The sequence below is a fragment of the Carya illinoinensis genome, chromosome 6, assembly GCF_018687715.1.
Source record: "Carya illinoinensis cultivar Pawnee chromosome 6, C.illinoinensisPawnee_v1, whole genome shotgun sequence".
Lineage (NCBI taxonomy): Eukaryota > Viridiplantae > Streptophyta > Magnoliopsida > Fagales > Juglandaceae > Carya > Carya illinoinensis.
Genome location: NC_056757.1, coordinates 5269766 through 5284427, shown reverse-complemented (window position 1 = coordinate 5284427; position 14662 = coordinate 5269766). Strand labels below are relative to the sequence as shown.

At 32.3% G+C, this 14662-nt stretch overlaps 2 protein-coding genes across 2 annotated transcripts; both read left to right on the top strand.

The window, feature by feature from the left end:
• The first annotated feature begins 233 nt into the window (after positions 1–233).
• LOC122312572 lies at positions 234–1499 on the top strand. The gene has a single exon (XM_043127214.1). The coding sequence runs from the start codon at positions 234–236 to the stop codon at positions 1497–1499; it is 1266 nt and encodes a 421-aa protein (XP_042983148.1).
• Positions 1500–12604: 11105 nt separating this feature from the next.
• LOC122314085 lies at positions 12605–14524 on the top strand. The gene is made up of 2 exons (XM_043129495.1): positions 12605–12795; positions 13933–14524. Exons 1-2 carry the CDS (start codon positions 12738–12740, stop codon positions 14298–14300), a joined length of 426 nt encoding a protein of 141 aa, XP_042985429.1. The 5' UTR covers positions 12605–12737; the 3' UTR covers positions 14301–14524.
• The last annotated feature ends 138 nt before the right edge of the window (positions 14525–14662 follow it).

The following is a 14662-nucleotide window of genomic DNA, read 5'->3' as shown; positions in this document are numbered from 1 at the left end:
ATCACCATCTACAATTATTGAATGAACTAATTTTTCCCAACAACTTTCTATAACAACCAATCACCATCTACAATTCTTGAATGAACTAATTTTTGCCAACCATTCTTCTTTTATCAACTTTTTTAGTTGTAACTAATAGTTGAGGATCAAATTCTATAAATAGACTCATCCTTTACTCATCAAGAGCCAAACTTCATTCCTCCAACCCTCTATTTTTCTTCCCTTAATTTGTTATGGATCCCTTTTCAAATTTTGATGATGATTATTCTGATCATGAGTTGGATATGATGCAAGCAATTGCAATGATATCCGAGGGAACATCTTCTACACCTCGTCGTACTCCTCAACGTCGTAGGTTCATTAGACGTGATTCATTCGAAGGTCATCAACGCCTTTGGAATGATTATTTTGCTGAAACACCAACATATCCGCCCCATCTTTTTAGAAGAAGGTTTCGATTGAGTCGTGATCTTTTTTTACGTATACATGCTGCAGTAGTCTCCCACGATGATTATTTTGTCCAAAAGAGAGATGCTAGTGGGAGGCTTGGATTGTCTTCCCTTCAAAAGATGACTGCAACGATTAGGATGCTAGCATATGGGGTCACTGCAGATCTAATGGACGAGTACATCAGAATTGGAGAAAGTACGGCACGGCAAAGCATGAAGAAATTTGTTAAGGCAATTGTCTCAATTTTTGGCAATGAGTATTTGAGATCTCCAAACAGCAGTGATATAGTGAGGTTACTAGATGCCGGACAAAGACGTGGATTCCCAGGTATGTTGGGTAGCATTGATTGTATGCACTGGAAATGGAAGAATTGTCCTACTGCATGGAAAGGTATGTATTCTGGTCATGTAAATGAACCAACTATTATTTTAGAGGCTATTGCATCTTATGATCTTTGGATATGGCATGCTTTTTTTGGTTTGCCTGGATCGCATAACAATATCAACGTACTTGATCGTTCTTCTGTTTTTGCTGTGTTGGCCGAAGGTCGTGCTCCTACGTGCAATTACACAATCAATGGTCATGAATATACAATGGGATATTATCTTGCAGATGGTATATATCCTTCGTGGGCAACATTAGTGAAAACAATTCCATGTCCTCAGGGAAATAAGAAAAAACACTTTGCCGCTTACCAGGAGTCTACTCGGAAAGATGTGGAGCGTGCATTCGGAGTACTCCAAGGTAGATTTGCAATTGTGCGTGGACCTGCAAGGTTTTTTCGTCTTGAAGTACTAAAAGACATTATGTACGCATGCATTATCTTACATAATATGATCGTTGAAGATGAGCGGCATCTATATCTCGGGGCTGATCAATTCATTTATGAACAAACGGAAGAGACTCCAGATGAGCCAATTTCACGTGGTAATATACCTGAATTCATAGAGTTCATTGCACAACATCATCGAATTAGAAATAGAGGCACTCATAGTCAACTCCAGGCTGACCTTATCGATCATTTATGGAATATTCATGGACGTACCTAATTTGGATTTCTAATTCTATTTTATAATTTAGATTTGGAGTTCATGTAATTGTTAATTCAATATTCAACTTGAAGCAAAGTTTATTAATTTATTTTCTTTGTAGTTCATGGAATATCCAAGCTGAATTTTCGATATTTTTTCTTGTTCAAATTCAAGGTTATTCTAAGTGACATTTCCACAATAACCTCTATGAACCTACAATGTTAGAATATTGTTAATGGAAATGTTATAACCTGACATCTCAAAAATTAATCAAATAGTTAGAAAGAGATACTATGTTGCTTGGAATAACACTAACATCCATAATACTCTTTCTCATATTTCCATCATAGTCCATAAATATACAAACAACAGTCCACAAAAAATGCCACTACTATCAACAAAATAATCTTCATGGACTTCATTTATAAATTAGACACCTCCATAAGGTGTCGAAGGAGATGTAGATGTCCACCCGATTTCCTTCCGATATTCCTCAAAAATTTTCCGTTGAATGTAGCCAAAATATTCTGCTTGCATGGCATTCAGGGTACTTAAATCTAGTAACATCATTTTCGCTTCATAATTTTTTTTTTTCAGTTCAAATATTGCTGATCTCTCTAGGTCTGCCTTCAGGGTTGCATTCCTACGCTCTTCCATGGTAGTCGCTCGATCCTCGGTCATTTTGGCCAAAGCAGTCTTGATCTCACCATCGTTGCCTTCCATGGACTTCCGTTTCCTCTCCCTTTCTTTCTCAGCCTTTTTGCCTGGAGGTCTCTCAGCAAGAACCTCTATGTCCTCCTCAGCTTGGTCAACATCAACAATATTAGTCACCTTTTCAGGTGACTTTCTCTTCTTACCAACGGTTGAGATGTGTTGCTGCCATTTTGGTTGGTGTATAAGAAGACACCAACAGTGCTCCATTGTGAAATTACTTCCAACAATCTCTTTGTACAACACCTTTGCTTTCTCAATCTACAAAAATTAATTAATTTCTATTAGTTCATAAGTAAGTCCACAAAATAATTAAATGGAAAAAGGTTTTAGGGTACATACCTTATCTTGCTCTGTTGCACTACTTGGGTGCAATGACTCTACCTGTGCTATATATGCACAAAATTTATTGGTCCATTTTTTAATCGTGGACCACCGATTCATCAAAGACCCTTCAGAACGATTGGCAATGTTCGGTTTTTTATATTCATGATAAAATGTTGTAATTCTTTCCCACATTTGAGTGGACTTTTGATCAGTACCCCTAATTGCATCGATGCTAATATTGAGCCAAGCTGAGACGGGGAGGTTATCCTCTTCAACGGTGAAAGATGCACCTCGTTGAACTTTTTTTGAAAAATGCCTCTTTTCACCGTCATTGGGAGTTGCTTGGACAACAACACTATCATGTTGCGTTGGGGTGCTATCACAACCTCCTCCTCCACTTTGCAATAGAGTGGTGAAGAAGAGGTCATCATCAAAATGTGTGTCCATCCTTGAAAAATATTAATATTTCAAGGAGTCAGACAATCAATGCCCAATAGTCAACACCCGATTGCTATTTTTCAGTCCATATATCATTTAAAGTGACATCATTTTGTAGAACCAAATGAGAACATGGCCATGAGATCCAAGGAGAATTTCATAATTGATACAAGCAAACCGATTATCAGAAACATGGCTAGAAACAAAGACATTTGAAGAAAGAATACTAATTGAAACAAGGAAAGAAAGAAAAAAAAAGAGTAAAAAAATAAATGAATACTAACTAATAAAAAGAAAAAGGGAGATCAGTCCATATAAAAGCAATCAATGAAAGGCATCATTATGCTTGGAAGGTTTTAAGGTCCTACCAAACTCTTTCCTTCTTAAATTAAACATAAATAAACTACATGAACCTTTAATCAAACATATTCATGAGTTTCATTCCTTTTACCAAATCCTGCTTCCCAAACCAAACAGGCCCCAGTGAAACCAGTCTTTATTTATGCTCTATTTACAGATTAATAGAGGCATGAACCAACTTCCAAAACACCTAACTGAACTCCTACTTTGTAACTTTAAACACTGACAAAGTCGAAACTGCAAACTAATGCAAGAGAATTGTAAAAAACAGATCAATTTACTTGTATGTCTCAAAAATTTTTCACTGCCATTTCAGGATTGTTAGGTCTACCACAACGAGTTCATGAGGAAACTTTAATAATTAATAAGAAACTTTATTCCCAAGAGTAGGCAAAGCCACAGGACGTATACAAAGGAATACCTACATCTCTCTAAAGACAAAAGAAAAGCTAATACAAATTAGATCGTTAACATAGTTGTAATACTAGTCAGACTCTCTTACATAGTTGTCATAACCTCTAAATATAAGATAATTCAACCCTAAAAACCTGGTAACTTTAGATCAAGATAATCCTTACCATACACATTAGCTTGAATTAAAAAAATAAACACTTGAGTAACCTAGTTATATTAGCACAGAATATTGCTTCCTTATGCTGCTATGGTGCATTGGACAGTACTCACAATATATCCATTTTTCTTATTCCAAAAAGTTTGCTTAATTTGGATTTTATGTTTCCTGTTAGTGATTTTTCTAGCTTTGATGTTCAAGTAACACTTCGAGATTGGAGAACTGAATCAAGGTTTATGAAGCTCCAAAGAGATCAGTTTGAGTTAAAGCTATTCCAAAGTGACCACTTTTATTTTGTCCCAATGAGGGCTGCTAACTAGGCATCAGGTTCTGGGAGACATTTGCATCTGTGCATATGAGGCTTGATCTTGAACAGAAACCTTCATTACTCATGCTGGGTTAAAACTTTCTATTTCCTTTTTATTTTTTTAGTCTAGAATTTATTAGTTTGCATAGAACTGTACAAATAATATCCTGTATTGGATGATTTAAATTCTTGCAAATTGAAATTCAGTGCTGAAAATTGAAGTAGTTCATGGAATTTTGAAAGTGAAAACCTAAATACTTGAAAACCTAAATTCAGTGCCCCTCTTGGCACTGAAATTTTTCACTTCCATTTCAGGATTGCTATCACAACGTCAAACACATCTCAGAAGAAACCAAGCACTTCCAGATTACACTATGCCACCAATTTCTCACCCAAACGCAGGAAAAAATACAAGCAATGTGGACTACCGTATACGATTTCATCTTCAAAAACAAAACAGAAAAAAAATTTAGATTTTACCCAAACAGGGGCGACGGTAGCGTCGGATTGGTGGGTCTTCGAACCGCCGGCGTGAATGGTGGAGCAAACCGATGCCTTCCAATCGGTTAGCAAGCTACTGTTCGGTCAAGTGATTCAATAATGGCTGGGCAAAATAGGGCACGAAAATGTTGCTCAGTAAATTGGAGAAGAGGGAGGAAGAGAGAGGAAGAGAGAGGAAGAGAAACTTACCGTCGACAGCTCGGAGATGACAGCGTCTGCTGGAGAAGGCAACCCTTGCAGATGATTCGAGGGAGCTGGACGAGGAAGGCCGAATGGGGAGAGAGCTTCGTTCGGGAGAAGCTGCAGAGGAGAAATTGTGATTTTGGGGAAAACGGTAAACCGAGGGAAATGAGAGAAAACCGGTACAAGAAAAATGATTAAACAATTGGATAGACTCGGTACAGTAGCTCTTCATTGTTGGCGAGGACCCAACAATTACTGTAGCCTTTATGTCAAACCTTCTGTTTTTGACCAGGCCATTGCAGGTGATAAACCTCTCTCACGCTGGCTATTTTAAACTTGCATATGGCAATGGCGAGGCCATTGCCAATGCTCTGAGAGAGGGAAACGGGTTTGGGGAAGGGGTAGCACAAGAGCTGAAGGGAAAGGGGGAGAAAGAGAAAAAAGAGGAAAGAAAAAGAGGAAGAAAGGAAAAGGAAAATGAAAAAAGAAAATGGAAAGAAAGCCTTTGCACAATTCGCTTCTGATCTCAATAAAGCTACTTAGAATCAATTGGCAAGAGGTCAACGATCATGTGAGTTGCTCAAACAATCTCAATCAACCCCTCTCACGGTGGAAGAACGGATAATGACTATTTATACTGGAACGAATAGTTGTCTTGATTCATTAGCAATTGGACAGGGAGGTCCACTCTTTTTAATTCGGGATCTCAAAACTGATCCAATGAAAATGATTTCAAAATAGCCATTTAAATAAAATAATTTAAACGCATTAACTAAATAAAATAAAATAATAAAATCCAACAATTAAACAATAAAATAATTTAAAATAAATAGCAATTTAAATAATGAACAATATTTAATAACAAGAAACACATTAAATTAAATTTTACAGCTAGAAATCGTAAAATAATACAACGTAAATCAACTAAAATTTAAAACAAGAAAGCCTATAATCTTAATAAATGAAATAAATAATTAATTAAAATACACATAAATACGGAGTATGACAATATTAATGCCATTCACCTATCATATGTAATATAAATTCTATCATAATCATTTTCTAAATTAAATAGTAAACAAAATTATGATAACCATTCAAAACCAGAGGGGCCAGGGGCTAAGCCACTTCATCCCTCCCAGTCTAGGCTCAAAATCTATAATATGGAAAACAAAATTTAATATACACAAGAATTTGAATGAATACTTCAATAAGGTCCTACTCATGTAATAAATAAAAAAAAAAAAAAAATACGTCATAGTCGAAGAAATGCTATTACCTAACAATTACCAAACAAAGAAATAAAATATATATGGAAAATCATACTTTTCACTTTGAAGGAATGCTTGCCTTCGATTACTAGAGTCCTAGATCACCTTCTTCTAAGGTTTGGGTTTCGGGATGAAGGAGAAGGGGCAGGCTAGGGTTAGGGTTCAGGATCTATACCTGAGGAAGGGTTAAGGGCGACCACAAAGGGAGGCTTCATGGAAGGAAAAGATGAAGATGAAGGGAGGATGACGAAAGGAGGGAGGCTACGAGGGAGACGAAACTAAAAGGATGAGGTTTTGAAGGCGATTCAGTGTGGGTTGTCTCAGACTTTCATCACAACACTGAGGGAGGGAGGGCGGCAACTTCCAACTACAGAGGCTTCGAGAGAGGGAAATGGAACTCCTTGAAGAAACTCCAAAAAATCTAGCTCCTAACTTCTTCAAACAAAACTTCTTGTTTAAGAGGCATTTTATTTTCTTCTTTCGATTGTTTGTGTTACAACAGCAAGGCCAGATTCAAGATAATCCATTCAATCTTTTTCTTCCTTATTTCGTTCTCTTTTCTCTAATTTTATGAATTTTCCTCTTCTCATGGAAGTCCTCCTTTAAACATTTACAGAAAGTCAAGCTCCTAACTTCTTTCAGCCGTATTTCTTCTTTTAGTGGCATTTTCTCTTCTTCTTATGGTGAGAACTTGGGAAGGTCTTCGATGGAGGTGAGCACTTGGTGGGAAATGGAAGGGCTTTGAGGGAGAGAAACACAAAAGGTCTTCAAATGAGAGAAACACAGAGAGAAAGGAGGGAGAGTTGAAGATATGAGGAAATGGGATTGCATAGATGAAACGATGCGTTTTTATTTTTCCAAGTTAGTCAGTGTTTGCCCAGTTCTTGCACCAGGAGACTGCATATAGCTTTGTTAAAAAAAATAAAAATAAAAATAGCAATGGAAAATGATTTGATAAAATCAATGGCCAATGAGGTATTGCCAATTTGCCAAGTAGAGGTTTTTTTATTATTTTTTATTTTTTTAAATCTTTGTTGACTTGGTGGGTTGGTGGTCAGTGGGGTTAAACATTGATAATATATTTAGGAGCAGTCCTTACTTACTTTTTAGAAAGAAAAAGGAATGCATGGAGCCCTAAACATGCGAATTAACACTAACTTTTAAGAGAATCAAGCAAAGAAAAATGAATGGGGCACGGGAAGTAGAGTTTTCTCTTTTCTTGTCTGGAAATGGAGCACACACGGCAGTCCAATTTCTTAACAAAAGTTAAATACTTTATTTAACCCACTGTTTAATTTTTTAACAAAAATTAAATGCTTTAGAATACTAAATAACATAAAATAGGGAGTAGAATTAATGCAACATTTCTCGTTTGATGCATGCAGGGGAATAAAAAAGGCAGCACTTTTTTTTTTTCTCTCTCAAAACACCTGCATGACCATCTTCTTTATGGAGTTTAGAAAATATTTATACATATCAGCCTTCACCTAACTAGGCAAACATGCTCCACGCTGCTCCGACCTAGTGTGTATGTATATATATTAATATAAAAGACTTTTATTCGTAATATAAAAAGACTTGAAAAAACCAATGTCTGTACATATGCGTCTATGGTTTGACAACAAATCTGTTAATTTTTATAGAAATAATTATATACCAACTTGTCAATTTTAAGCATTCTTAGAAAAAAAACAAAATTTTAAGCATAGAAATATACTGTCGGATATTTATAACAATATTAAATAACAATATTAACTTTTTATTAGTGTCGGATATTTATATAAATATAGTGTCGGATTATGTAAATTTTAAGCATTCTTAGAAAAAAACAAAATTTTCCTTAAATTTTAGTTAAAAGTCATATTTTCCTAAATTTTACTCAATTTTCAGAAACCTATTACATCTCACTCATTATTTTTCTATTCTATAAAAAAAATCTTTCTCTTATTTCTTTATTATTTTTTCTCACTTCCTTTTACAATTTTAACTACTCGTTATTCTTATATTTTGAACTATTACTATCTAGTGAATATTTTAAACAAAAACTTAAATAATTTTTTCAGGTTTGATGATATTTTCAAAATTATTACACTTTTAACAATAGTATAATTTTTTGTCAAAATTTGTATTTTCCAATGGTAATATTTTGTAATGGTTAAATTTTAGAAATTAGTAAGAAATTAAAATAAATAATTAAATTTGGAATAAAAGATCTAGAAATATATAATTATTATGGAATTGAAATTATACATAGCACTGAAGGAATTTGTGTTTGTTAATAAAAATTAATTAAGGCCTTGTTTGGTTACACAAAATATCTTATCTAACCATTACAATTTTTTCAAACTTCAAAATAAAATACAAAAAATAATTCAATTTTTTTCAAATTAAAAAAAAGTAATTTTAAGAATTTATATTTTAATAATATTTTATTTAAGTTTCATCTCATCTCATTTGTGTTATCAAACGAGGTAAATGTTTAGTAAAAATGACTTTATTTAATACTATTGAAAGCTATAAAAGTATGATCTATCTCAATTAACAAAAAAAAAAATTGATTTTTATGATATTCTAGTTTGGAATAAAGAGTAGGAATAATATATATATATATATATATATATATATATATTTACAATAAAAAAATGAAAAGAATGATTTGGAGGGCGAACGGTAGCACTACTAAAATCAAAAGTGCTGATGGGATGGACCGTGGAGATCCTCTTTTATCAACATGAGTCATGGCTACACGTCATTAAAAAATTTTACAACATCGTTAAAAAATATATTTTAATAAAAAAATATATGCATATATATGAGAAATCCTTTCAACCGATCAAACTATTTATCCTCAAATAACATCCCCCAATAAGAACATGCCAAGTATAAGTTCTAATTTATCTTTACTATAACGCACTGCACCAAACAACATCCTCTATTTACCCCCAAAATCATCCGCACCAAATCCTTCACCCCCCCCCCCCCCCCCCCCCCCCCCCCGGTTTTCCAAAAAACATTTTCCCTTTCCAAAGAGGAAGAAGGATGCCAATGCTTGCTATAGTTTTACAATTTTTTTTTTTCATTTTACCCGATGCTCAAAATCGTCTTGGAATTTCTTACTGAGGTTTTCATATTTTTTTTTTTCATTTTTTGTGGGTATAAGGAAAATGAGATTTGTGTGTTACGGTGATAATGGGTGCTATTGGTGGTGCCGTGGTAGTGTTAAGAGGTTCTCATTTGTCTTAGTGGAGGAATTTTTTTTTTTTGTGGCAAGGGGTGGTGGTGCACAGTGAAGCTTTGGGGGTGAGTTAACAGAAGTTCTCTCTATGTGTGTGTGCGTAGTGGCTTCCAAATTTGGGATTAATGTGGAGGGGTTATTGTGGGTTCTATCGTGCAGCAGTGGAACTGAGATAGTGCTAAGAAACTGGAAAAAGGAGGATCGTTATTTGCACTTCTATTACTTTTATGTATCATGTGGTGTTTGTGGATTGAAATAAATGGTCGAAGCTTTGAAGAAAATGAGTGTTCTATGGATATGTTAAGAAGTTTGGGTTCTATCGTGCAGCGATGGAACTGAGATAGTGCTAAGAAACTGGAAAAAAGAGGATCGTTATTTTCACTTCTATTATTTTTGTATATCATGTGGTGTTTGTGGATTGAAATAATTGGTCGAAGCTTTGAAGAAAATGAGTGTTCTATGGATATGTTAAGAAGTTTCTTCTTCCATTCTTGATTTCTTTGGACCGCTTCTTGTATACTTAATAGAGCTTGTTTTAATGACTTTCTTCTATTATTTTCTAGCTCCATATTTTGCAACTAGGTTCAGTGTTGCTCGCATGAGAATCTAGAACACTGATGCTCACAACCAGTTCATTTGTGAATTGAGAACTCAAAAAGAAAAAGGAAAGTAGATAAAGTATTAAGCTATTCAATGTTCCTTGCCAAATCTCAATTGCTAAAGATTCAATCCAATTCATTTAGACATTTGATAGAAAATGTATACTTGCATGAACAAGCTGGTTATGCCATGAACATTTATATTCATTTGAGGGTTATAACCTTTTGAGTTTTGATTAGTTAATAATAAATTTTGTGATTTTAAATCTGTATGACTTGTCATGATATAGTATGGAACCTTGAGGAATGATTAAAGCAGTACGCATCAACTGGTACAAAATTCTAATAAACTCGTGGATATAAAGTCTTTGAAAATTATTTTTGGGTCAGCATTAAAGTTAAAAGTAAGTAGGGAAGAGGAGGAAGAGTGGTGTACTTTATCTCTATGGTTGGCATGAGATGTTTTAGGTGGTGCTGAGAGGATCATCTAACTTCTTTCACTTATTATCTTTAATCCGTTTGGTTTCAGAAAACGTTTTATTTCATTTAATTTCATCACTATAACTTTTTTAAATCCACACACAAAATATAATAAATATTTTAATTTTTTCAAATCTCAATTCAATTTTTTCAAATTCTAAAACAATAATAATATTAAAAAATAATATTATAATAATATTTTATTTAATTTTCATCTTTTATCTAAAATTATTTTATCTCATTTCTGAATCTAAACCAGCATATATACGTACGTGAAATAGATGTAGATATGGAAAAAGGATTAATTACCCAATCAATTTTTGTCATTTTCCAATTATTTTAAAAAGATTCTTAGATTTTTAATTTGTGGAAATCTACCTATTGATTTTGCAATTATCCCAATTAAAAGAAATGATATTTAGCATCACATTTGAATTGATAAATAAAAAAAAATGTTTTTAAATTTTTTGAGTTTTTTTTTTTTAAAGGGAAATGACTTATTTATGGTTGTGATATATGATGGGAAAAAAAATCATTTTTATTGATAGTTGGCATATATGAGCTGCCAAATGGGGTATACTTTTTAGTAAGATCTATATTTTAAACAGAGAGGTATACTTGGAGTACAAAAATCAGCTTATAAATAAATAGAGAAATGTTTGTATAAATTTTAAATAGTCAAATATTATACAAGTCTTTGTAAAAAAGTATCTCATTTTAAAAAAGTTAAAAAAATTAATTATCATTAATAAGACTTGTTATGTTATAAAATATTTTTTTATTTGATATTTTTGCCTAATATATATAAACGGATCTCTCTCAGTCACACACACTGCAGTCTTGCTCACCAAGTTTACCAATTATTACAAAGTAGAGAGGAAATGTCGGGCGGGCAGCAAGACCAGATATATAATATGTAAAGGGGTAGTGATATATATAATTTTAATTAGTTTTCTTTTAATTCATACTTCGTCCTTTCATGTGCAAGAGAAGCAAAATATATATATATATATATATAAAGGTTTGAAAAATTCTTCTTGTCATCCTCACATTTCATATATTATATTTATTTTAATTTTTTTTCATTTTTTCAATAATAAATATATAATATATAGATGATAAATAAAATAATTTAATTAATTTAATAGGAATAAAATAAGATATAATATAAAAAATAAAAAATAATATTTTAATATATAAAATATATGATGTAAGATAGTAGGTAGCATTTGACCCGCATCTTTTACTTTTCTACACTACCGACTTGATTTGTTAGTAAGTCAAATTTTATCTCTTTTTATTTTATTATTATAATTTTTTTAAATTTTTATTTAAAATATAATAAATAATATAACTTTTTTACATTTTAATTTAATATTTTTAAATCTTAAAATAATATTAATAATAATAAATAATATTTTAAATTTTTATCTCATCAATCTTATGTTCTTAATAATGCATTATTTAACTTTCAAAACTCCAACTCACCGTCTGACAAAGGACAACTTGAACATTTCCGGCGGACAAGACTTTTGTGATCGTTTGGACGTCTAAAATGGCAGGCTGGAGGAATGATTGCATCCGGAGATAGGGAATCAGATATTGACCTGTGACCGACTTGATTTGTTAGTAAATCCAATTTTCATCTCTTTTTATTTTATTATTATAATTTTTTTAAATTTTTATTTAAAATATAATAAATAATATAATTTTTTTAAATTCTAATTCAATATTTTTAAATCTTAAAATAATAATAAAGAATATTTTAAATTTTTATCTCATCAATCTTACTCTTGTTCTCAATAATGCATTATTAAATACACTCAACTTTCAAAACTCCAATACACCGTATGACAAAGGACAACTTTAACATTTCCGGCCTATCAACAATATTGGTTGTGTCTATGGCTCGTGGAGACGAAATCACTGACTTGGGATATGGTCACATTGTCCATATCAAAATGAATGGAATCTTCATTTCAGATAAACGTGTTGCTTGGTTGTGTCCATGGCTCGTGGAGACGAAATCACTGACTTGGGATATGGTCACATTGTCCATATATTATCAAAATGAATGGAATCTTCATTTCAGATAAACGTGTGGCATGCAACTGATCACTCGTATATATATTGACTTGTAACAGTAGGACTATCTGTACTCGATCCGTCAGGAAGCTGGAAACAAATTCGATCTATAAAAAGGCTGCCATCCTCTTCCACCTCTTGATCAAGGGAATAGAACGACGCCATCGTGTGTTGCATTCTCTCATGACATGCAACGCTTCAAGATAGGTGTTGACGCCAAGAACCTGCAGGTCGTCATGAATCGTGGTAATTTCTCTTTCTTTCTTTCTTTACGATCAGTTATAAGCGTGCAACTTTCTAAATAAATTTAACTTTTAAATATCATTTCTATCGTTTTTGTAAAGAAAAGAATATTTAAGATTTTATAATACATCGCCTATATTGAGACATTAATATTGTTGATCTATGTAGGTACTAGGATTTTATTAAATTTAATTTTGCAAGTGGCTTTTTAGAAGCAGTTATATATAATGGGTTTTTACCTCTTTAAAGAATTATACAAAACCATTTACGTTTCTAAATAATTTTATTTTATTTAACTTTTATCTCAACTCAATATCTAAACGGTATCTTAATCAATTTATCTTAACTCTAGCTTTTCTTTTTCCCTCCCTTAAGAAAGATTGGAAGATTTTATTTGGAGGCTTCTTCCACTAGCAAAGGCCGTTAGCAGCTGCCTAGGTTGCTTAGCGGAAGAATCAAATTTGGTTATATATGATAGAGAGTAAGGGCTCGTCTGGACATTTGGAGCATCTCATGGTTTGAATTAATAAGATGTTTTTATTGAGTTTTGAGAAAAGAGAGTTAAAAAAATTGAATAAAAATATCCTAAAGTATTTCGTATTTGAGTGGTATTTAAAAATAAAATTACAAAACGTTTTAAGAATTTTAAGAATATTAGGTAAAGAGTACTAAAAGTTCGTTTGGACACCTGAAGTATCTGAGAATTTTGTAAATAAAAGTAAAATTATTAGAATTCAAATGTTTTATTGAATTTTGATAAATGAGTGAGAAAAATTTAAATAAAAATATTATAAAGTTAAAAAACTGTTTGAATAAATTTTTTTAATATTTTTTTTTAAGTTTGAAAGGGTTATATTAATTTGTGTTTTATTTTGAAGTTTTTAAATTTTTTTTTGATTTTTGTGTTTAAATAATGATTAGGCAATAATTAAACGAAAATGTTGAAGATTTAAAATTAAAAAATATTTTTTGTTTGAGTAATTTTTGAAAAATAAATTATGATTGAAAAAGTTTGAGAATTTTAAGAATGCCATGTCTCATCGCCGTATTGAAACGTCCAATATTAAATTTTTAACATATCTTCATAGAATTCTAGTCTATGATAAATTTATCTTATCTTATCTTATCTTATCATTGAAGGTTCTTATGACATGACTACGAACAGTGTCACTAAGAATCTTGAAATCGAGGTGTCTTCTGTTGTACTGGAGGTTTCTGTTAGGGAGCAAAACCCCAGCGTGAAAGAGAAGGCTAAAAGAATTTTGGAGGGCTATGTCTCCAAGATGAAAAATGCTTTGGCGGATGAATCGATTGGTCCCAAGCTTGTGCCTTCACTTAAGAAGAAGATTGAAGAAGCCATTGGCCATTTGAATGGGTGGTTAAAGTATGTTCAGAATTCGCAAGCAAACGACAATGTGATCGAGGAAAATATGAAATTGAATAAACAATACTATGAAGACGTCATTGCAAAGATCGGACAACTTAAACATTCGAGCAGCTCCACTTGATCAAGTTAGAGATGACTGATATATATGTAGTTGATCTGCCGAATGGAACTCGTACTACGGTTGAAACGATATTACTATGTTACCACTTTGTTTGTTGGACCTTTTAATTGTACTACTTTTAATATTGTTGTGTGTTTAAATTTGTGTGCAATAGTATTGTTTGATCGTTTCATGTTAATGCAACATTTGACATTTCTGGGTTGAAATTTCTGGTTATTGTTATATATATGTTGGTGTATGTTGATGTGAGAGTGTTACAGCTTGTTTTGGAGGAAATAATGGAATGAAAAAAATAAAATAAGTTTAGAATATTTTAATGTTTTTCTTGTTTGAGAGTTTCATAAGGAAATGAAATAAGAGTT